This window comes from Notothenia rossii, assembly GCF_949606895.1.
Source record: "Notothenia rossii genome assembly, chromosome: 10".
NCBI classification, from domain to species: domain Eukaryota; kingdom Metazoa; phylum Chordata; class Actinopteri; order Perciformes; family Nototheniidae; genus Notothenia; species Notothenia rossii.
This window is the reverse complement of record NC_136908.1, coordinates 514,080-538,079: the sequence shown is the minus strand read 5'-3', so window position 1 is coordinate 538,079 and position 24,000 is coordinate 514,080. Positions and strand designations below refer to the sequence as shown.

General features: G+C 47.0%; 2 protein-coding genes across 2 annotated transcripts in view; both read left to right on the top strand.

Moving 5' to 3' along the window:
• Window positions 1-12,563, top strand: part of ints3 (integrator complex subunit 3) — a 32,592-nt gene extending 20,029 nt beyond the window's left edge. Inside the window, exons 19-28 of the mRNA XM_079653435.1 lie at window positions 1,293-1,446; window positions 1,570-1,638; window positions 3,436-3,511; window positions 3,734-3,847; window positions 3,965-4,013; window positions 4,112-4,279; window positions 7,003-7,103; window positions 7,889-7,961; window positions 10,022-10,178; window positions 10,546-12,563. Coding sequence (XP_079509561.1) covers window positions 1,293-1,446; window positions 1,570-1,638; window positions 3,436-3,511; window positions 3,734-3,847; window positions 3,965-4,013; window positions 4,112-4,279; window positions 7,003-7,103; window positions 7,889-7,961; window positions 10,022-10,178; window positions 10,546-10,623 — 1,039 coding nt within the window. The 3' untranslated portion in view covers window positions 10,624-12,563. The remainder of the gene's footprint in view (window positions 1-1,292; window positions 1,447-1,569; window positions 1,639-3,435; window positions 3,512-3,733; window positions 3,848-3,964; window positions 4,014-4,111; window positions 4,280-7,002; window positions 7,104-7,888; window positions 7,962-10,021; window positions 10,179-10,545) is intronic.
• Window positions 12,564-15,635: 3,072 nt separating this feature from the next.
• Window positions 15,636-18,596, top strand: LOC307022436 (uncharacterized protein). The gene is made up of 3 exons (XM_079655251.1): window positions 15,636-16,002; window positions 17,748-17,951; window positions 18,117-18,596. The coding sequence occupies exons 2-3, from the start codon at window positions 17,757-17,759 to the stop codon at window positions 18,516-18,518; spliced, it is 597 nt and encodes a 198-aa protein (XP_079511377.1). The 5' UTR covers window positions 15,636-16,002; window positions 17,748-17,756; the 3' UTR covers window positions 18,519-18,596.
• Window positions 18,597-24,000: the final 5,404 nt, after the last annotated feature.

The following is a 24,000-nucleotide window of genomic DNA, read 5'->3' as shown; positions in this document are numbered from 1 at the left end:
TGGTGCTAGACTCCTGGTGCTAGACTCCTGGTGCTAGACTCCTGGTTCTAGACTCCTGGCTCTAGACTCCTGGCTCTAGACTCCTGATTCTAGACTCCTGGTGCTAGACTCCTGGTTCTAGACTCCTGATTCTAGACTCCTGGTGTTAGACTCCTGGTTCTAGACTCCTGGCTCTAGACTCCTGGCTCTAGACTCCTGATTCTAGACTCCTGGTTCTAGACTCCTGGTTCTAGACTCCTGATTCTAGACTCCTGGCTCTAGACTCCTGGTGCTAGACTCCTGGTGCTAGACTCCTGGTTCTAGACTCCTGGTGCTAGACTCCTGGTTCTAGACTCCTGGCTCTAGACTCCTGGCTCTAGACTCCTGGTGCTAGACTCCTGGTTCTAGACTCCTGGTACTAGACTCCTGGTTCTAGACTCCTGGTGCTAGACTCCTGGTTCTAGACTCCTGGTACTAGACTCCTGGTTCTAGACTCCTGATTCTAGACTCCTGGTGCTAGACTCCTGGTTCTAGACTCCTGGTGCTAGACTCCTGGCTCTAGACTCCTGGTGCTAAAAATAAATAAAATCAAATAAGAACTCATTCTCAAAAAAGATAAACGCCATTCTTAAAATGTATAAACAAAAAAAGCGATCATGAAAATGTTTCCAATAAATGAATAAAATGATTTTTGAACACTTTGTTGTTCAGATATATCAAATGTTTGTAACTCAATGAAACATGAATTGAAACAAAACACAGTTTAAACTGAGGAGTGAGTCTCGTGAGCTTCATGGGTTTTCTTCACTCCGCTGGGAAACTGCTCTCATGTCAAGAAGCATCTGCATCGTCCAATCAGTGAGCGATAAACAGTAAGGGGGCGGGGCGAGTGTCTGAGGATTTCATCGGAGGATGGTCTGGTGGTTCCTCCATTATCGCTCCTCGCTCCTCTGCCATTAGGACGCTACTCAAGATGGCGCAGACAAATCAACTTCCGGTGCCAGCGAGGAGCGAGGAAATGAAAATAGTCGACCTGAGACGCAGATGCATTGTGGGACTTGTAGTTTATGGGCAACGTGCTTCTGTAAAGCGGCATGTAACCGTATAATAAACGCATTGCAGGCCAAATAAAATGAGTTTGACCCGTGTGTGTGTGTGTGTGTGTGTGTGTGTGTGTGTGTGTGTGTGTGTGTGTGTGTGTGTGTGTGTGTGTGTGTGTGTGTGTGTGTGTGTGTGTGTGTGTGTGTGTGTGTGTGTGTGTGTGTGTGTGTGTGTGTGTGTGTGTGTGTGTGTGTGTGTGTGTGTGTGTGCAGTAAAGCGGCGAATGGGAAGATGATGCTGTACGAGTCGTTCGCCCAGGCCACGGCTCTCGGGGACCTGCACACCTGCCTGATGATGGACATGAAGGCGTGTCAGGAGGACGATGTGAGGCTGCTCTGCTACCTGACCCCCTCCATCTACTCTGAGGTACACACACACACACACACACACACACACACACACAAATACACATTCTGCTACCTGACCCCCTCCATCTACTCTGACGTACACACACACACACCCTCAGCTGATGTCTCTGGATGTTTTCAGTTCCCTGATGAGACGCTGAGGAGTGGAGAGCTGCTCAACATGATCGTGGCCGTCATCGACTCCACACAGGTAACTGCTCACCTGTCCACCTGCTCACCTGCTAACCTGTTCACCTGCTAAACTGTTCACCTGCTAAACTGTTCACCTGATCACCTGTTTACCTGCTAACCTGCTAACCTGCTCGCCTGCTAACCTGTTCACCTGATCACCTGTCCACCTCCTAACCTGTCCACCTGCTCACCTCCTCACCTGCTCACCTTTCCACCTGTTCACCTTTCCACCTGTCCACCTGCTCACCTGTCCACCTGTCCACCTGCTCACCTGTCCACCTGTTCACCTGCTAACCTGTCCACCTCCTAACCTGTCCACCTGCTCACCTCCTCACCTGCTCACCTTTCCACCTGTTCACCTTTCCACCTGTCCACCTGCTCACCTGTCCACCTGTTCACCTGCTAACCTGTCCACCTGCTCACCTGTTCACCTGATCACCTGCTCACCTGTTTACCTGCTCACCTGCTAACCTGATCACCTGATCACCTGTTTACCTCCTCACCTGCTCACCTCCTCACCTGCTCACCTGTCCACCTCCTCACCTGCTCACCTCCTCACCTGCTCACCTGCTAACCTGTTCACCCGATCACCTGCTAACCTGTTCACCTGTTCACCCGATCACCTGTTCACCCGATCACCTGCTAACCTGTTCACCTGTCCACCTGCTTACCTCCTCACCTGTCTACCTGTCTACCTGTCCACCTGCTCACCTGTCCACCTGCTCACCTGTCTACCTGTCCACCTGCTCACCTGTCCACCTGCTCACTTGTGTACCTGTCCACCTGCTCACCTGTGTACCTGTCTACCTGCTCACCTGTCCACCTGTTCACCTGCTCACCTGTCTACCTGTCTACCTGTCCACCTGCTCACCTGTCCACCTGCTCACCTGTCCACCTGTTCACCTCCTCACCTGTCTACCTGTCTACCTGTCCACCTGCTCACCTGTCCACCTGCTCACCTGTCCACCTGCTCACCTGTCTACCTGTCCACCTGCTCACCTGTCCACCTGCTCACCTGTGTACCTGTCTACCTGCTCACCTGTCCACCTGTTCACCTGCTCACCTGTTCACCTGATCACCTGCTCACCTGCTAACCTGATCACCTGTTTACCTGCTCACCTCCTCACCTGTCTACCTGTCCACCTGCTCACCTGTCCACCTGCTCACCTCCTCACCTGTCTACCTGTCCACCTGCTCACCTGTCCACCTGCTCACCTGTCCACCTGCTCACCTGTCCACCTGCTCACCTGCTAACCTGTCTACCTGTTCACCTGTCCACCTGCTCACCTCCTCACCTGTCTACCTGTCTACCTGTCCACCTGCTCACCTGTCTACCTGTCCACCTGCTCACCTGTCCACCTGTCCACCTGCTCACCTGTCTACCTGCTCACCTGTCTACCTGCTCATCTGTCCACCTGCTCACCTGTCTACCTGTCCACCTGCTCACCTGCTAACCTGTTCACCTGTCCACCTGCTCACCTCCTCACCTGTCTACCTGTCCACCTGTCCACCTGCTCACCTGTCCACCTGCTCACCTGTCTACCTGTCTACCTGTCCACCTGCTCACCTGTCTACCTGTCCACCTGCTCACCTGTCTACTTGTCCACCTGCTCACCTGTCTACCTGTCCACCTCCTCACCTGTTCACCTACTCACCTGTCCACCTGCTCACCTGTCTACCTGCTCACCTCTTCACCTGCTCACCTCCTCACCTGTCCACCTCCTCACCTGTTCACCTACTCACCTGTCCACCTGCTCACCTGTCCACCTGCTCACCTCTTCACCTGCTCACCTGTGATGTACCTGTCCGTCTGTAGTTACAGGAGCTGATGTGTCATGTGATGATGGGAACACTGGTGATGTTCCGGAAGGACTCGGTCCTCAACATCCTGAGTAAGACACACACACACACACACACACACACACACACACACACACACACACACACACACACACCACACACAAAGACACACAAACACACACACACACACGCACAGACACACACACACACACACACACACACACAACACACAGACATACACACACAAAGACACGCACACACAGACACACACACACAGCTTCAGTCCCTGATAATAACCCCCACCCCCCCCACAGTCCAGTCTCTTGACTGGGAGACCTTCGAGCAGTACAGCACCTGGCAGCTGTTCCTGGCTCACAGCATCCCTCTGGAGACCATCATCCCCATCCTGCAGCACCTCAAGTACAAAGGTGAGGCGCGCACACACACACACACACACACACAACACACACACACACACACACACACACACACACACACACACCTGTTCTCTGTAAATCTGTAACTTCCTGTTTGTGTGTCTGCAGAACATCCAGAGGCTCTGTCCTGTCTGCTGCTTCAGCTGCGCAGAGAGAAGTAAGAACACACACACACACACACACACACACACTCACACTCACACTCACACTCACACTCACACTCACTCACACTTACTGATATCTTCCTCCCTCCAGGCCCAGTGATGAGCTGGTGAAGATGGTTCTGAGCCGGCCCTGCCACCCGGAGGATCAGTTCACCACCAGCCTGCTGAGGACCTGGGCCTCCAAGCAGGACGACAGCCTGGGAGAACACATCAAGAACCAGCTGATCAAGAACAACAACCAGCCGCGCAAGAGACAGAGGTACCTGTACCTTTATTATTAATCTATAAAGAGCCTCCTTTAGCTTAGCGGTGGTGACGTGAAGTCATGTGACCGTGCTGTAGTTCCTCTATAGCCCAGCATTAGCCACCTTTAGCTTAGCGGTGGTGACGTGAAGTCATGTGACCGTGCTGTAGTTCCTTTATAGCCCAACATTAGCCTCCTTTAGCTTAGCGGTGGTGACGTGAAGTCATGTAACCGTGCTGTAGTTCCTCTATAGCCCAGCATTAGCCACCTTTAGCTTAGCGGTGGTGACGTGAAGTCATGTGACCGTGCTGTAGTTCCTTTATAGCCCAACATTAGCCTCCTTTAGCTTAGCGGTGGTGACGTGAAGTCATGTGACCGTGCTGTAGTTCCTTTATAGCCCAACATTAGCCACCTTTAGCTTAGCGGTGGTGACGTGAAGTCATGTGACCGTGCTGTAGTTCCTTTATAGCCCAACATTAGCCTCCTTTAGCTTAGCGGTGGTGACGTGAAGTCATGTGACCGTGCTGTAGTTCCTTTATAGCCCAACATTAGCCACCTTTAGCTTAGCGGTGGTGACGTGAAGTCATGTGACCGTGCTGTAGTTCCTTCATAGCCCAACATTAGCCACCTTTAGCTTAGTGGTGACGTGAAGTCATGTGACCGTGCTGTAGTTCCTTTATAGCCCAACATTAGCCTCCTTTAGCTTAGCGGTGGTGACGTGAAGTCATGTGACCGTGCTGTAGTTCCTTTATAGCCCAGCATTAGCCTCCTTTAGCTTAGCGGTGGTGACGTGAAGTCATGTGACCGTGCTGTAGTTCCTTTATAGCCCAGCATTAGCCTCCTTTAGCTTAGCGGTGGTGACGTGAAGTCATGTGACCGTGCTGTAGTTCCTTTATAGCCCAACATTAGCCTCCTTTAGCTTAGCGGTGGTGACGTGAAGTCATGTGATCGTGCTTTAGTTCCTTTATAGCCCAACATTAGCCTCCTTTAGCTTAGCGGTGGTGACGTGAAGTCATGTGACCGTGCTGTAGTTCCTTTATAGCCCAACATTAGCCTCCTTTAGCTTAGCGGTGGTGACGTGAAGTCATGTGACCGTGCTGTAGTTCCTTTATAGCCCAACATTAGCCTCCTTTAGCTTAGCGGTGGTGAAGTGAAGTCATGTGACCGTGCTGTAGTTCCTTTATAGCCCAACATTAGCCTCCTTTAGCTTAGCGGTGGTGACGTGAAGTCATGTGATCGTGCTTTAGTTCCTTTATAGCCCAACATTAGCCTCCTTTAGCTTAGCGGTGGTGACGTGAAGTCATGTGACCGTGCTGTAGTTCCTTTATAGCCCAACATTAGCCTCCTTTAGCTTAGCGGTGGTGACGTGAAGTCATGTGATCGTGCTTTAGTTCCTTTATAGCCCAACATTAGCCTCCTTTAGCTTAGCGGTGGTGACGTGAAGTCATGTGACCGTGCTGTAGTTCCTTTATAGCCCAACATTAGCCTCCTTTAGCTTAGCGGTGGTGACGTGAAGTCATGTGACCGTGCTGTAGTTCCTTCATAGCCCAACATTAGCCACCTTTAGCTTAGCGGTGGTGACGTGAAGTCATGTGACCGTGCTGTAGTTCCTTCATAGCCCAACATTAGCCACCTTTAGCTTAGCGGTGGTGACGTGAGGTCATGTGACCGTGCTGTAGTTCCTTTATAGCCCAACATTAGCCACCTTTAGCTTAGCGGTGGGGACGTGAGGTCATGTGACCGTGCTGTAGTTCCTTTATAGCCCAACATTAGCCTCCTTTAGCTTAGCGGTGGGGACGTGAGGTCATGTGACCGTGCTGTAGTTCCTTTATAGCCCAACATTAGCCTCCTTTAGCTTAGCGGTGGTGACGTGAAGTCATGTGACCGTGCTGTAGTTCCTTCATAGCCCAACATTAGCCACCTTTAGCTTAGCAGTGGTGACGTGAAGTCATGTGACCGTGCTGTAGTTCCTTCATAGCCCAACATTAGCCACCTTTAGCTTAGCGGTGGTGACGTGAAGTCATGTGACCGTGCTGTAGTTCCTTCATAGCCCAACATTAGCCACCTTTAGCTTAGCGGTGGTGACGTGAAGTCATGTGACCGTGCTGTAGTTCCTTCATAGCCCAACATTAGCCACCTTTAGCTTAGCGGTGGTGACGTGAAGTCATGTGACCGTGCTGTAGTTCCTTCATAGCCCAACATTAGCCACCTTTAGCTTAGCGGTGGTGACGTGAAGTCATGTGACCGTGCTGTAGTTCCTCTATAGCCCAACATTAGCCACCTTTAGCTTAGCGGTGGTGACGTGAAGTCATGTGACCGTGCTGTAGTTCCTTTATAGCCCAACATTAGCCTCCTTTAGCTTAGCGGTGGTGAAGTGAAGTCATGTGACCATGCTGTAGTTCCTTTATAGCCCAACATTAGCCTCCTTTAGCTTAGCGGTGGTGACGTGAAGTCATGTGACCGTGCTGTAGTTCCTTTATAGCCCAACATTAGCCTCCTTTAGCTTAGCGGTGGTGAAGTGAAGTCATGTGACCATGCTGTAGTTCCTTTATAGTCCAACATTAGCCTCCTTTAGCTTAGCGGTGGTGACGTGAAGTCATGTGACCGTGCTGTAGTTCCTTTATAGCCCAACATTAGCCTCCTTTAGCTTAGCGGTGGTGACCTGAAGTCATGTGACCGTGCTGTAGTTTCTTCACAGTGTGTTATCTACCTCTCTCTCTCTCCCTGTGTGTGTTCAGTCTGCGCAGCTCCAGCAGTAAACTCGCTCAGCTGACTCTAGAACAGATCCTGGAGCACATGGACAACCTGAGGCTGAGCCTGAGCAACACCAAGAACAACTGTACGTACATCTCTATTATATATATATTTATTACATGTATCAAATCAAATCAGAATCAAATCAGGTTTTATTTATATAGCACATTTAAAAAAAGATTTTTGGTCGAGCCAAAGTGTTGTACATATAATAATGACCTTACAGTAAGGACACTATACCGTAAACAACAGCGCAGTTAGTGCAGGATATCAGTATGAGAAAACGACACCCTCTCTCCTTACTTAGACCCTGTGTCCTTAGACCCTCTGTCCTTAGACCCTCACATCGTACAAGGAAACACTTCCAGAGAAAACCCCACAGTTTAAAGGGGAACATGGAGAAACCTCAGGGAGAGCAACAGAGGAGGGATCCCTCTCCCAGGACGGACAGACGTGCAATAGATGCCGTGTGGAAATCAAGAGATAATACATTTAGAACATAGGTAGACCAAATGTTAGGAAATGCATGTTTCTGTAATAAGAAGATGAATCCACGAGGATGTCAGCAATCCTGTGGGAGCCATCAGGGAAGTAGTATGGTGAGAGTCAGGCAGGATCACAGAGACAGGTTCAGCCACGACTCCGGGTCCCGGCGTAGATATAGACACAAAAGAAAAATAACATTTGGGGGAGGCTGGGTTAATCGGAACATGAGAGTACACAGACGGGCACACGCAGCGAGCAAGGTCCCCGCTGGGGCCTTAGTTGGAATTGGTGAGGGATAAGGAGGAACGCTGTGACTACGGCATAACACTCGCCTGTATCAGTGTATGAATTCTAATGTTGTTATTACTGAGTGTGTGTGTTCAGTCTTCTCTCAGACGCCCATCCTTCAGGCTCTGCAGCACGTCCAGGCCAGCTGTGATGAATCTCACAAGATGAGGTACACACACACACACACACACACACACACGCACACACACGCACACACACGCACACACACGCACACACACACACGCACACACACGCACGCACACACACACACACACACACACACACACACACACACACACACACACACACACACACACTCTTCACTCAGCGCAGAGTAATCAGATTACAAGAGGCCAAGGCTGAATAAAGAAAAAGTCTTCACACATAGTGGGGCAAAAAAGTATTTAGTCACCAATTGAGCAAGTTCTCCCACTTAAAAAGATGAGAGGTCTGTAATGTTCATCCTAGGTACACTTCAACTATGAGAGACAGAATGGGGGAAAGAATCCAGAAAATCACATTGTCTGATTTTTAAAGACTTTATTTGCAAATGATGGAAAATAAGTATTTGGTCAATAACTAAAGTTCATCTCAATACTTTGTTATATACTCTTACAGAAAGCGTTTGACCTCTGTCATTGCCAACAAAGTCTTCACAAGGTTTTCACTGTTGCTGGTATTTAGGCCCATTCCTCCATGCAGATCTCCTCTAGAGCAGTGATGTTTTGGGGCTGTCGCTAGGCAACACGGACTTTCAACTCCCTCCAAAGATTTTCTATGGGGTTGAGATCTGGAGACTGGCTAGGCCCCTCCAGGACCTTGAGATGCTTCTTACGAAGCCACTCCTTCGTTGCCCGGGCGGTGTGTTTGGGATCATTGTCGTGCTGAAAGACCCAGCCACGTTTCATCTTCAATGCCCTTGCTGATGGAAGGAGGTTGTCACTCAAAATCTCACGATACATGGCCCCATTCATTCTTTCCTTTACACGGATCAGTGGTCCTGGTCCCTTTGCAGAACAACAGCCCCAAAGCATGATGTCCCCCCCCCCATGTTTCACAGTAGGTGTTCTTTGGATGCAACTCAGCATTCTTTCTCCTCCAAACACGTGTAGTTGAGTTTTTACCAAAAAGTTCTATTTTGGTTTCATCTGACCATATGACATTCTCCCAATCCTCTTCTGGATCATCTAAATGCTCTCTAGCAAACTTCAGACGGGCCTGGACATGTCCTGGCTTAAGCAGGGGGACACGTCTGGCACTGCAGGATTTGAGTCCCTGGCGGCGTAGTGTGTTACTGATGGTAGCCTTTGTTACTTTGGTCCCAGCTCTCTGCAGGTCATGGACTAGGTCCCCCCGTGTGGTTCTGGGATCTTTGCTCAGCGTTCTTGTTTCTCATTTTGACCCCACGGGGTGAGATCTTGCGTGGAGCCCCCGATGGAGGGAGATTATCAGTGGTCTTGTTTGTCTTCCATTTTCTAATAATTGCTCCCACAGTTGATTTCTTCACACCAAGCTGCTTCCCTATTGCAGATCCAGTCTTCCCAGCCTGGTGCAGGTCTACCATTTAGTTTCTGGTGTCCTTTGACAGCTCTCTGGTCTTGGCCATAGTGGAGTTTGGAGCGTGACTGTTTGAGGTTGTGGACAGGTGTCTTTTATTCTGATAACGAGTTCAAACAGGTTCCATTAATACAGTTAACAAGTGGAGGACAGAGGAGGCTCTTAAAGAAGAAGTTACAGGTCTGTGAGAGACAGACATCTTGTTTGTTTGTTTGTTATTGACCAAATACTTATTTTCCACCATAACTTGCAAATAAATTCATTAAAAATCCTTCAATGTGATTTTCTGCATTCTTTCCCCCATTCTGTCTCTCATAGTTGAGATGTACCTAGGATGAACATTACAGGCCTCTCATCTTTTTAAGTGGGAGAACTTGCTCAATTGGTGGCTGACTAAATACTTGTTTGCCTCACTGTATATGCATGACTACTATATTTTTTATTATTTTTTAAATGTTATTATAGTTTTTTTTAAATAGTTTTCTATCTGTGTTTTTAACTCTTGTTTTCTTTGATGTCTGCACCACGACACCAAGTCAAATTCCTCGTACGAGTCAACCTAACCTGATTATGATGCATTCTGGGTAATGCAGTTTAAAGGTCCCCAGGTGTAGTCTTTAGATGAAACTGTTGATGTGTGCCTGACCCCTGACCCCTGACCCCTGACCCCAGGTTCAGTGACCTGTTCTCCCTGGCTGAGGAGTACGAGGACTCTCAGTCTAAACCTCCTAAGTCTCGCCGTAAAGCTCCCGCCTCGTCGCCTCGATCCCGAAAAGGAGCGGCGCCGCCCTGCAACCCCGAGGAGGAGAGCGCCTCCAGCAGCGCCTCCGTGAGTACTTCATATACTCTATATAGGGCTGCTCGATTATGGCAAAAATCATCATCTCGATTATTTGGGTCAATAATTGATTATCCATTTACTTTGAAAACATCAATTTATTGAAAAAGAAATGTGAACAGTATGTTTTTAACAGTTGATTATTGATTTTTGTGTGTGTGTGTGTGTGTGTGTGTGTGTGTGTGTGTGTGTGTGTGTGTGTGTGTGTGTGTGTGTGTGTGTGTGTGTGTGTGTGTGTGTGTGTGTGTGTGTGTGTGTGTGTGTGTGTGTGTGTGTGTGTGTGTGTGTGTGTGTGTGTGTGTGTGTGTGTGTGTGTGTGTGTGTGTGTGTGTGTGTGTGTGTGTGTGTGTGTGTTCAGGAGGAGGAGGACTCGAAGCCCAAAGCTCCGAAGAGGAAGAGGAAAGGCTCGTCGGCCGTCGGCTCTGACAGCGACTGACGGACCAATCACAAGCCAGAGAGCGCTCTGACCACTGGAAGTAGCCCTGCCCCCTCCCGGTGACACGCTGCGGGGGGGGGCGGGGCACCATGAGACAGTTTCCATGGAGACGAGGACTCGCCGCAGGTCAAAGGTCGCCGTGTGGCGCCGGCCGATCTCCCATGATGCACCTGGGGGAGGCAGCAGCAAAGACTGATTTTAACTAATGATGAAGATGATGACAAAGAGGCGGGATTGTGGTTACTTTGTTTTTTCTGGACGGGGGGATTTGGACTCTTATTGTGGAGGACCCTGACTTCCTGCTGTTTTTAGCAGTTCCTTTCTGTTTGTCCCGCTGCAGTAAAATCATCATGAACTCTTTGTGTAAACGGATGATGTCATCGTTCTGTTCACATCAGTGTGTGAGATCAGAGTCTGAGCGGAGTGTGTGAGATCAGAGTGTGTGAGATCAGAGTGTGTGAGATCAGAGTCTGAGCGGAGTGTGTGAGATCAGAGCGTGTGAGATCAGAGTCTGAGCGGAGTGTGTGAGATCAGAGTGTGTGAGATCAGAGTGTGTGAGATCAGAGTTTGAGCGGAGTGTGTGAGATCAGAGTCTGAGCAGAGTGTGTGAGATCAGAGTGTGTGAGATCAGAGTGTGTGAGATCAGAGTGTGTGAGATCAGAGTCTGAGCAGAGTGTGTGAGATCAGAGTCTGAGCAGAGTGTGTGAGATTAGAGTCTGAGCAGAGTGTGTGAGATTAGAGTCTGAGCAGAGTGTGTGAGATTAGAGTCTGAGCAGAGTGTGTGAGATCAGAGTCTGAGCAGAGTGTGTGAGATCAGAATTTGAGATCAGTGTGTGAGATCAGAGTCTGAGCTGAGTGTGTGAGATCAGAGTCTGAGCAGAGTGTGTGAGATCAGAATTTGAGATCAGTGTGTGAGATCAGAGTCTGAGCAGAGTGTGTGAGATCAGAATTTGAGATCAGTGTGTGAGATCAGAGTCTGAGCGGAGTGTGTGAGATCAGAGTCTGAGCAGAGTGTGTGAGATCAGAGTCTGAGCAGAGTGTGTGAGATCAGAGTCTGAGCAGAGTGTGTGAGATCAGAGTCTGAGCGGAGTGTGTGAGATCAGAGTCTGAGCAGAGTGTGTGAGATCAGAGTCTAAGCGGAGTGTGTGAGATCAGAGTCTGAGCGGAGTGTGTGAGATCAGAGTCTGAGCGGAGTGTGTGAGATCAGAGTCTGAGCGGAGTGTGTGAGATTAGAGTCTGAGCAGAGTGTGTGAGATCAGAGTCTGAGCAGAGTGTGTGAGATCAGAATCTGAGCAGAGTGTGAGATCAGAGTCTGAGCAGAGTGTGTGAGATCAGAGTCTGAGCAGAGTGTGTGAGATCAGAGTCTGAGCAGAGTGTGTGAGATCAGAGTCTGAGCAGAGTGTGTGAGATCAGAGTCTGAGCAGAGTGTGTGAGATCGGTCTGAGCAGAGTGTGTGAGATCAGAGTCTGAGCAGAGTATGTGAGATCGGTCTGAGCAGAGTGTGTGAGATCGGTCTGAGCAGAGTGTGTGAGATCGGTCTGAGCAGAGTGTGTGAGATCGGTCTGAGCAGAGTGTGTGAGATCGGTCTGAGCAGAGTGTGTGAGATTAGAGTCTGAGCAGAGTGTGTGAGATCAGAGTCTGAGCAGAGTGTGTGAGATTGGTCTGAGCAGAGTGTGTGAGATCGGTCTGAGCAGAGTGTGTGAGATCGGTCTGAGCAGAGTGTGTGAGATCGGTCTGAACAGAGTGTGTGTGCTTCAGGAAGAGAATAACAAGTGGAGTTCCTCAGGAGACATCCTGGGTCCTCCTTCTATTAAAGTGTATACAGACGTTCCCTCCGTCTCCTCCGTCTCCACAGGCTTCATGAACACTTCTCTGTTTCAAAGGTTGCTTCACGGATGCTAATGAATCCACCTTTTTGATATTAAAGAGTCCCTATTCTTCTTCTGTGGTGTTCCCTCTCCTGTAGTGTGTTCTATAGGTGTGAGTGCATGTTAACGGTCTCAGAGGCTGTGTTCCCTCTCTATAGGTGTGAATGCATGTTAACGGGCTCAGAAGCTGTGTTCCCTCTCTATAGGTGTGAGTGCATGTTAACGGTCTCAGAGGCTGTGTTCCCTCTCTATAGGTGTGAGTGCATGTTAACGGTCTCAGAGGCTGTGTTCCCTCTCTATAGGTGTGAATGCATGTTAACGGTCTCAGAGGCTGTGTTCCCTCTCTATAGGTGTGAGTGCATGTTAACGGTCTCAGAGGCTGTGTTCCCTCTCTATAGGTGTGAGTGCATGTTAACGGTCTCAGAGGCTGTGTTCCCTCTCTATAGGTGTGAGTGCATGTTAACGGTCTCAGAGGCTGTGTTCCCTCTCTATAGGTGTGAGTGCATGTTAACGGTCTCAGAGGCTGTGTTCCCTCTCTATAGGTGTGAGTGCATGTTAACGGTCTCAAAGGCTGTGTTCCCTCTCTATAGATGTGAGTGCATGTTAACGGTCTCAAAGGCTGTGTTCCCTCTCTATAGGTGTGAGTGCATGTTAACGGTCTCAGAGGCTGTGTTCCCTCTCTATAGGTGTGAGTGCATGTTAACGGTCTCAGAGGCTGTGTTCCCTCTCTATAGGTGTGAGTGCATGTTAACGGTCTCAGAGGCTGTGTTCCCTCTCTATAGTGTGAGTGCATGTTAACGGTCTCAAAGGCTGTGTTCCCTCTCTATAGATGTGAGTGCATGTTAACGGTCTCAAAGGCTGTGTTCCCTCTCTATAGGTGTGAGTGCATGTTAACGGTCTCAGAGGCTGTGTTTCCTCTCTATAGGTGTGAGTGCATGTTAACGGTCTCAGAGGCTGTGTTCCCTCTCTATAGGTGTGAGTGCATGTTAACGGTCTCAGAGGCTGTGTTCCCTCTCTATAGGTGTGAGTGCATGTTAACGGTCTCAAAGGCTGTGTTCCCTCTCTATAGATGTGAGTGCATGTTAACGGTCTCAGAGGCTGTGTTTCCTCTCTATAGGTGTGAGTGCATGTTAACGGTCTCAGAGGCTGTGTTCCCTCTCTATAGAGTGGCGAAGTCCCGCCCATCTACTTCCGGCCCATGGGACCTTATTTCGGAAAAATAATGTATTGAAGTCAATGGAGAGAGAAAACGTATCTTTCGATCCCGTTTGAATTGTGCCACGAATGACACATATGATGTTTGTTCATCTTAAAAAATAATTTCCATGTCAAAAAAGTCACAGTTTGCCGTAAAACTGTTGAAATATAAGACTATGAAAAATACGAAACTAGAAAGACTACAAATCCCAGAGTCGCGTAAGTGATGTCATAACTGTTTTCCTCCACTAAGAGATAGCTAAGATCAGCGCCATATAGATCGAATCTTGATAAGATCACTTTAACAAGATGCCTGTGTGCTTAGTACCAGCAATGGGTCTTGCTCGTTCTTTCGCTTCCCGTCTGAGGAAAGGACCAGGAGTGGCTGGATCAAGTTAGCTACCTAGCTAGTAGCTAGCACGTTAGTTAGCATTACAGCCTTGTCATTTTTATTAGCCTTAATATGAAGTGACATTAAGTAACCCAACATGTTAAACAGTAAGAGTAGTAGTCATATTTCGTGAACCCTTTGAAGAGTACCGTCACCGGTGTGATCATTCTATAATACACCATTTAAGCCCGGGGGAGAAATGCTAATGCTAGCATCGGCGATCTCCGATCTTTTCTACTTCATGCTATCTGCACAAATGGTTGACATTAAACATTAAAAAGACCAGGCAGTTCAGAGAGAATCAAAGGAAGGAAGGCAGCATGACATTCTTCTGGACGTGTTTCATTGTGGTGATAGTGAGGGTAGTCAATCGTTTTGTAGTGACGGCCATCTTGGTGACGTGTGTTGTAGTTCATTGAGCGTTTCACACCAAAAAATGGGTTACTTCACAGTTTTACGGAAAAAAAAATGTTGAGTTGCAAAATTATCTTTTCAATTGACAAACATCCTATGTGTAACTCGTGGCACAATTCAAACGGGATCGAAAGATAATCTTTCTCTCTCCATTGACTTCAATACAAACATTTTCTGAAATAAGGTCCCATGGAGGTCCACCGGAAGGGGAGGGACTTCGCCACTCTATAGGTGTGAGTGCATGTTAACGGTCTCAGAGGCTATGTTCCCTCTCTATAGGTGTGAGTGAATGTTAACGGTCTCAGAGGCTGTGTTTCCTCTCTATAGGTGTGAGTGCATGTTAACGGTCTCAGAGGCTGTGTTCCCTCTCTATAGGTGTGAGTGCATGTTAACGGTCTCAGAGGCTGTGTTCCCTCTCTATAGGTGTGAATGCATGTTAACGGTCTCAGAGGCTGTGTTCCCTCTCTATAGGTGTGAGTGAATGTTAACGGTCTCAGAGGCTGTGTTTCCTCTCTATAGGTGTGAGTGCATGTTAACGGTCTCAGAGGCTGTGTTCCCTCTCTATAGGTGTGAGTGCATGTTAACGGTCTCAGAGGCTGTGTTCCCTCTCTATAGGTGTGAGTGCATGTTAACGGTCTCAGAGGCTGTGTTCCCTCTCTATAGGTGTGAGTGCATGTTAACGGTCTCAGAGGCTGTGTTCCCTCTCTATAGGTGTGAGTGCATGTTAACGGGCTCAGAGGCTGTGTTCCCTCTCTATAGGTGTGAATGCATGTTAACGGTCTCAGAGGCTGTGTTCCCTCTCTATAGGTGTGAGTGCATGTTAACGGTCTCAGAGGCTGTGTTCCCTCAGAGGGACTTTCAGCAAGTCGACTCTGAATTCTCAGAATCCTGAACTCCTTTGGAAAATCTAACATTTCTGAGTTTTGTCTCAAAGTTCGTTTTTTTTTTTTTTAAATCTCCGACTTTTCCTAAAAATGAAAACATTCTGACTTTTTCTAAAAAAATCGAATACATTTTTTTTCATAGAAATGTTGAATTCAGTTTGACCTCAGATTTATTAATGATAGATATTTACAAGAATTTGAGGTTTAAATCCTTTACTTGATTTACCTGAAAATACCTTTCATTGTATTCTAGAGGGCACTCAACTCAACAGTATTGTAATGGGTTCGCTGAATATAATATCTTTCAGTGGCTGTTCTGATTCTGATCATAAAGACGGAAGTCCAGTTTTAAGATCTATAATATAACATTCCTGCGTACATCCGATGGTTTAATAAACCAAAGAAGAGACCTGGTGGATCCTAAAGAGACGCTCCAGGGTTCTACTGGGTTCCCTTCAGTAACCATGAAGAAGGTCACATGATGTGATCAGTTTGGAATCAGTGGGCGTGGTCATACGGATGGGGGCGTGGTCAGAGTGATTGGATCCACCTGCCGCTGATTGAACGATTATATATAAACCATGAGAAAGACGGAGAGTGACAACAAGGGCAACTCAGACTGAAGGTAAGAGAGCGAGACACAAGTGTGTGTGTGTGTGTGTGTGTGTGTGTGTGTGTGTGTGTGTGTGTGTGTGTGTGTGTGTGTGTGTGTGTGTGTGTGTGTGTGTGTGTGTGTGTGTGTGTGTGTGTGTGTGTGTGTGTGTGTGTGTGTGTGTGTGTGTGTGTGTGTGTGTGTGTGTGTGTGTGTGTGTGTGTGTGTGTGTGTGTGTGTGTGTGTGTGTGTGTGTGTGTGTGTGTGTGTGTGTGTGTGTGTGTGTGTGTGTGTGTGTGTGTGTGTGTGTGGCGATCATACATTGAAAAATTATCGATTCGAAAATAATATGATGCAGTACAATTACCTCTGTGTTTCATTAAAGCTCGGCTCTGTGTGTGTGGAATGAGCCATTTTGTGAGCGCGAGAGAGCGCACCGGAGATCGTAGTTGTTAGCTTCTGGTGCTAGCAAGCTACGCTAGCGGATATAAGGAGTTTTTTCAACAACAGAGTGGATGAGAGTCCTCTCCTGTCAGACTGAGAGGCTCAGTGAGCTAAAGGACTCTCTCAGTGTTTAGATAGTTAACTTTACTCCAAGTTATCTCAGTGGGTCTCAAACGGTTTGGTCACCATTAGTGTAAACAATTATTTCCGAGGCACACGTTTATATGATCATTATAGTTATAAAAAAAATAAGAGAATAAATGAAAAACAGGTATGAAATACTATATGACAGTAAAAAAAAAATAAAGTTTAAAAAGGTGATTTGTAAAATATCCATAAAGTAAATCTGTTTCAGGTCTGTTTCATCTGGGTGTTGAGTATCCATAGATCTCTCATGTTGCTCTCAAAGTGCACCAGATTGATTATTATAACTTCAGTATTTAAAAATAAATCTTCCCTGGGGAGCTTGCCCCCGGACCCCCCTATGTGAGGTCCACACACCACCTATAAAAATAGCACTTGACCCCTGCTTACACCTATATGCCTCGAGCCTTCATTGTAACTGTCACACTGTGTATAGCGTGGGGATTGTTGCAGTATAAGTTCCACTGAAGCGCCCGGTACATTAATGGGAAACCCTAAATGTTTGAGCACCCTCTATGAACCATCAAGCTACCCCACAGCACCCCCAAAAGAAATCTCTGGCGCCGCCACTGAGCATGACTATTTGTGTTTTTTTTGGGGGGGGGGGGGGAGGTGTTTGGTGTTGCCCCAAACCCGCCACCCCTCGGCGGCCCGCAAGTGCCAGAGGACCTCGGCAAAAGAGAGCCTGCCCAGGTATATTTAAACAAAGTTCCCAACTCGCATGTACAGTGGGGTGAGGCGCTCATTGTGCAGCTCATGGTTTCAAAACAGAGATTGGCTGGAATATTCATGTGAAAAAGATGCCCTCTTCTGCTATGCATGCAGACATTTCGGCTCAAGTACATCAGATGCCTTCACAACAACTGGCGCCATGCTCTCATAGGCTACGTGATAAGGGACTGGGAAGGCATGAATCAAACAAAGAGCACATGGATCCATATATCTTCATTTTACTCTCAAAGTGCACCAGATGCTTTTAACTTCAGTATTGAAAAAAAATCTTCCCGTGGGAGCATGCCCCCCTCCAGATGAAGTGAGGACCCTCCTAGAGGAGGTGAGGACCCCCCTGGAGGGTGGGCCTGGGTGTCTCTGTAGTATTTGTTGTGTCTTTGTAGTCTTTTGGCGTCGTTTAGAAGTCCCATGTTGTCTTTGTAGTCGTCTCCTGTGTCTTTAACTGTTTGTGTCCTCAGACCGTCACCATGTCCTCTGTTGGTTCCTCTCTGCGGGTTCTGGTTCTGACTCCTCAGCGGACGCCGGGCTTCATCATCCCGTCTCGCAGCCCGCTTCACTTCCTGTCCCCGAGACGGGCTCCGGACCACCGCCGGCTGCTGTCTGACCCTGATGAGGAAGATGATGATGAGGAGCGCCATCACATCCTGCCTCACGTGGAGAAGGTGAAGACGTCTTTGGTCTCAAAGTTCTCTTTTTTCATTCTGACTTTTCTGTACATTTTGAAATTAGCTTTGATCTCTGATTTATGAATGATGGATGTTTATACGAATTGGAACGGTTTAAATCCTTGCATTTCTTTACCTGAAAATACCTTTATCTTTGTCAAGGATTTATCGCGCCCCTCCCCCCGCTTCCGGCCCCGCCCCTTGACTGCCCGCCCCCACTTCATGAGGCCCCGCCCCCCCACAGAGGCTTCGGATACGGACCTATCAACGCGCGCCGCCATGTCGCTGCCTCACCTGGAGAAGGTGACGACGCCTTATGGTTTCAGAGCGGTGCTGCGATCGAGTCCCTGCACCCGGCGCCGGGAGTCCCTGTTCCACCGGAGACACCCTGAGGCCCCCCCACAGATTGTGCTCCCCCCCGAGGTTGAAGCCCCGCCCCCACCTATTGAGGCCCCGGCCCCCCGTCCTGGTCCGATGGTCCGGTCCCTCGGGCTCTCGCTGCTGAACGAGTTGAGGAAACCGGCCGCAGCGCTGAGAGCTCGGAGTCCTCGCAGACGCACCTGAACGCCTCGTCCTGATTTAGTCTACTTCCTGTTTCTGTGTTTTATCTAATATTTTAATAAAGATCTCTATAAAGCTTCACTGTTTACTGGTTATTCTGACGGCACATGAATGCAGCACACGGGGCAGAGAGAGGAGGCTCAGGTTCTCCTTGGATTGTTTATTCTACTCTTTTCATTTCTCTTATGTACAATGCCATGTCTTTTGATGCTGAAGCAACGCAAACATTTCCATAAATATCAATAAAGAACTTCTTCTCTCTTCAAGGACTTATCCAGACTGTAGTTTATCTGAGGAGACGCATGAACCCACCGGGATGAGAACGTGATCATAACATGTTTCAGCGCTCCATCTAGCTTTCAGGAAGTCCTTATCAAGTCGAAGCAGAGGATAATAAGCTCGTGAGTATTTGAGGGGGTGTAGATGTACCTCCTGTATAATGAGTGTATTTTAAACAGTCACTTTAGGGGTTAAATATTTAGTGACTCAGGCTTGTATTGAAGTGTTGACTCTACAGAGTACATGGCCAGGACTCTAAACACCTCATATCACGATAACCAGACCACCTTCATCCCCACTCTGGGTGAGTCCGTTGGCTCCAACAGGAAGGAGATCGTCTGTTAAGAATATTCATAATCTAGCAGGAAGGGCCCTCAGATTACAAAACACAATGATTTTTCTTATCTTTAGGCTCTCCCATTAATGGAATGTATAGAAAAAATGTTTTTTGGTTTGTTCTTTAGAACGACCCCAATCCCTGAACAAGGGCCAAATTAGACCAGGCCGAATGGGAAAGGTGACAAGAGAGCCCTTCAGAAGGATCACTCTTTCCTCCTCAGGTTTGCTGAGGTATGAACCAGGTGGCTGTCCTACATCACCAAATAGTCAGGCAATTCTTTACCTAAAAGAATACTGAATTATAGTCCTGTAAACTTAGCTTTAGTTTAGACGGAAATTGTACTGTTGGTGATAGGAACATAGGACTCCATCACTTTTCTCTCATTTATCAGAAAAACAGAAATCAGAATAGGAAAGACAACAGCGTTAACCAAACTCAAGACCCATCTCAGCGAGCTCAAAGATCTGGCCCATTTTGGACTCTGACCGTTTCTCAATGTCGAGTACACCGGCTGCAGAGCCACTAGTTCAAGTATACTTCGTCATCGAGTGGCGCCGAATGCTGGGCATGTAACATGCATTTAAACAGTCCTTCGGCGCCACTCGATGACGAAGTATACCTGAACTAGTGACTCTGCAGACGGTTTACTCGAAACTGAGAAACGGCCTCTGCCAAGTTGGAAGAGTCTTTGCCAGTCGCAAGAGAATTTGCACTTCTCCTATATGGAAAAAAGGAAATTGGATTGATGCACACACTTGGATGAACTGAGGTTCATAACTGCATCAACAACAGATGCAGCCTCGGAAAATCTGCTGCCAACAGAGGATGCATTTCAACAACATGTCCAGAGCAATGTTTCAGACAGCGATATGGTGTCACAGCCGAACCCAAACCCTTGTTATGGAGTCCTGTTGGCAGGGGGTGGATTGTCAGAGATGGATCCATTCAACCAGTGCTATTTACAAAACCCCCAGCACCTAGAGAAGAGAGAGACATCACTCACTTGTATTGCAAAGATGCAAAGTGTGGAGAGAGTGGAACGTGCCTCTCTGTTGGCCTTCCCTGTACGGAGTTCTGCACCTGCTGTGCAGAATGTCAACATGTGTCCCCTAACGTCTCTGAGGAACCTGGGATTTAACATTATATTCTAGTATCTATATACTCATAGCCGTGGGAACATGTTTCAAATGGGGGGTGCTGTGGGGATGACACCAGGGCTGGTTCTGACCAATGTGCTGCCCTAGGCAAGATTTTAGCTGGCAATGAAAAACCTCTACAAAAGACCAATACACTACAAACAGAGAAACGTATTGACATGGTGGACAGCTTATATAAAAAGGCTTCAAATATATTTAGTATTGCTTGAACATGTTTTAATTGGGGGGTGGACTTCACATCCTCTAGGGGGGTCTGGGGGTGCCTCCCTGGGAAGATTTTTTTTTAACATTTTAAAGTAAAATGCTTCAATCTGGTGCACTTTGAGCGCCCAATTACAAGAGACCTGATCTAGGGGATACAGCTCTAAAACACCCATGTGAAAAAGATCAGTTTACATTTTATTCATCAAATAAGTATGTGAACATAACCAATAACCTACCATAGCCAATAACAAATAAATGTAGGAACTGTATACACTCGTTTTATTTTTGTGGTTCATTTATATCTTAGATAACATTTAATTATTTAGGCATAATTGTAAACCTCTCCAGTTTTAAACAATATTTTTGGTTTACTGTAGTATACATTGGAATGATTTCAAACCTGTTTTTATTTATCCTAATAGTTATAAAGGTGTGCCTTGGAAATATGTGTTTCCATAAATTGTGATCAAAACGTTTGAGACCCACTGAGACAACAGGTGCATTCACACCCATGGTTCACACCTAATAGTCCGTTTTCTGCTGCGCACCAGACGACAGTTTGTTCCATTGTTTCATTTCTCAGAAGGTTCGGTTTGCGTTCGGGCAAAACTCAAACGGACTATAAACTTTAAACACAAGTCATGTGCTCGGAAATGCTGTTCAACCATTGGTCAGGCATTAAGGGCGTAAAAACGCAAATCCCTGCAATTTCTAGCGGAGCCTCCGCCATGGAGCATCGGCACTTTCGGCAGGTTATTCTCATGCTGCTGTTAATCTGGAGATCAACAGACACTAGCGGCCCGCGCATATGATTATATAATCAGACAACGTCCGTTAAAAAACATTATAACACATACAATGAGAGACGTTCTGCAGTAAGGAGGGGGCGTTTCACCGACGACAGGTGTTCTTACTTTTATGTAGTTGACGGAGAATTTGTACTTTACACGACACTGTTCAACACTTCATTCTGCTTCACTCTTTAACTAAACAACCGCGGATGTCTATAAAGAGTCTTTCGCTAAATATTTTTTGAAGATATCCGCGTTCTGGTGACACGTAAATACTACGCTTCCTATGTTTTTTCGCGGACTGCGTTCACACCAGCAATGAACCGCTCCAGAGTTCGCAAGCAAGCGCTCCTAGAACACCTATTTTAGCGGACCAGAGTCCGGTTGTTTAGTTCACTTAAGAGGTCTCGGACTGTGTTCACACCGACCCAAATGAACCGCACCAAGCGGCTAAACGCACCAGGGTTCGATTCAACCGGACTACAAGGCAGGTGTGAACGTCGCTCCATCGCTCAACCTCACTCCACCTCTCCACCCTGCGTGCTTGCCAAAGTTGGCACAGCGTTAAAAATGTGCCACAAAACCAACCAATGGATGTTAATTTAATTTAATTTCAAACCTTTATTTAACGAGATTGTTCCCATTGAGATCATAGATCTCTTTTTCAAGGGAGACCTGCAGCATATAGGTTCCACATGAAACATAAAACAATAAAGGACATCATACATTATATTTACAGGAATACATTACAGGATGTAGCCTATAATAAAACCGTCAACAGCCTTATGGCAACCTAAAACCCCTCTGTTTCCGTAACAACAATTCACGAGCACCTCCCTCACTCCCGCCGTTGACAAATGTCGAGCGTCTAACAGCCCCCGCGTTGACAATTCAGATTTCCTGGGAAATGTAAGTTTCGGGGTGGGTCCGCCCTGGTAAATCAAATGCCCGCCCAGAGACGTATGTCTGCCGCCGGGTCGGCCCCACTTTCATCACTTACAGCGCCCATCGTACAGGGCAAATGGAAAATGTCACCGGGGTGAAAAGGGTGTCATCTTTACTTAATCATGAATGATGTTACGTCAAGGCTGAACATTCGTTTTTTTTGGTATTATAATTTTTTACTTAATCTTGTGGAAGTGCAAATCCCCTGTCCTTCACCAGGGGGTTCTGCAGCACCCTCAGCACCCCTACTTCCCACGGCCCATACTTGACCTCTCACCGAATTATTTGATGATTTATATACTGTACTTTGAATTAAGTTTCCAGTTTCAATACAACCTGCACTATTTACACCTATGTTTTAGAGGCTTGCCATTTAGAACTAATACACTTTATTGGGTTACTCTTATTCTGACTGTTTGGTGATGTATGACAGCCACCTGGTTCATACCTCAGCAAATCTGAGGAGGAAAAGAGTGATCATTCTCAAGTTATGGGCTTTCTTGTCACCTTTCCCATATTCGGCCTGGTCTAATTGGCTCTTTTTCAGGGATTGGGGTAGTTCTAAAGAACAACCAAAACAACATTTTCCCCCCAAAATAAAATGTGCCAACAATCAAATTTAATTAATGGGAGACCCTAAAGATAAGAAAAATCTTTGATGTGTTTTGTTCTACCTTGGGTAGGGGGATCTCGAAAACTAAACCTTTTTTGAGGATTTGCTGCTTTGCTATGCTAACCAATCAAATCCCTCCTTTTGGCCACTGTTACGCTGACGTCATGACGCACAGCCGGTAGTGTCACGCAGAGCATACGGTTGTTGTGGCGGTAAGTTTCTGTTGTTTCTCTTTTAAACATTTAAACCTTTAAACATTTCAACCTTAACACCGGATAAACCCTCCGGTACCGGGCCGTCAGAGGGAGAACCGGCTGGTACTGACGGAGGCTGAGCTGTGAAGCCATGCCACGGTCTGACTGTTTGAGACGGAGATGCGGATATTATTATTTCCCTCTCTGGAAGTTAAGGTCTAACTGTTAATGGGAAGAAGCTAACTTTAGGCTAACAGGAGCTAACTGTGAATGGGAAGGAGCTAACTTTAGGCTAATCAAAGCTAACAAGAGCTAACTGTGAATGGGAAGAAGCTACATTTAGGCTAACGAGAGCTAACTGTGTATGGGAAGGAGCTAACAGAGGCTAGTTATCAGACCCAGAGTGTTTGTGGTCCCCGTGTTATCCTTTATATACAGACCATGATTGTGGATTTATTACAATATATAATAAAATACTGAGGTGTTCAGTAGAATATAGTATTGGTCAAGTTGTATTTTACTGCACTCCGTTTCTTACATACATATTACATACATATTTATATTTTGTGTAAATATTGTCTTGATTTTTTATTTAATAGTCTGGTAGGGTAGGTAACTCACCTCAGAAACACTTAAAGGTGGGGGAGGTCATTCACTTCAGAAACACTTAAAGGTGGGGTAGGTCATTCACTTCAGAAACACTTAAAGGTGGGGTAGGTCATTCACTTCAGAAACACTTAAAGGTGGGGTAGGTCATTCACTTCAGAAACACTTAAAGAGCAACTTGCAGGTTTTTTGTTTTACTACATTTATGCTTAACCTTGCCTGAAAATTACAATTAAAAAAGTGAGTGCAGGATTTGATATGTTTTAGAGACATAAGGAATTCAGAGGGAAAGGAGCCGTTTTGAGCTCTGCTACTAAAAACTGCTTTTTCTTAACGTCATACGTCAAACGCGTCAT

Excerpts from the sequence above, each read along its gene's own strand:
- LOC307022436 (XM_079655251.1), top strand. The coding sequence starts at position 17,757 with ATGTCCTCTGTTGGTTCCTCTCTGCGGGTTCTGGTTCTGACTCCTCAG. Across the intron at positions 17,952-18,116 it reads TCCTGCCTCACGTGGAGAAG|GATTTATCGCGCCCCTCCCC; the intron begins GTGAAGACGTCT and ends ATCTTTGTCAAG.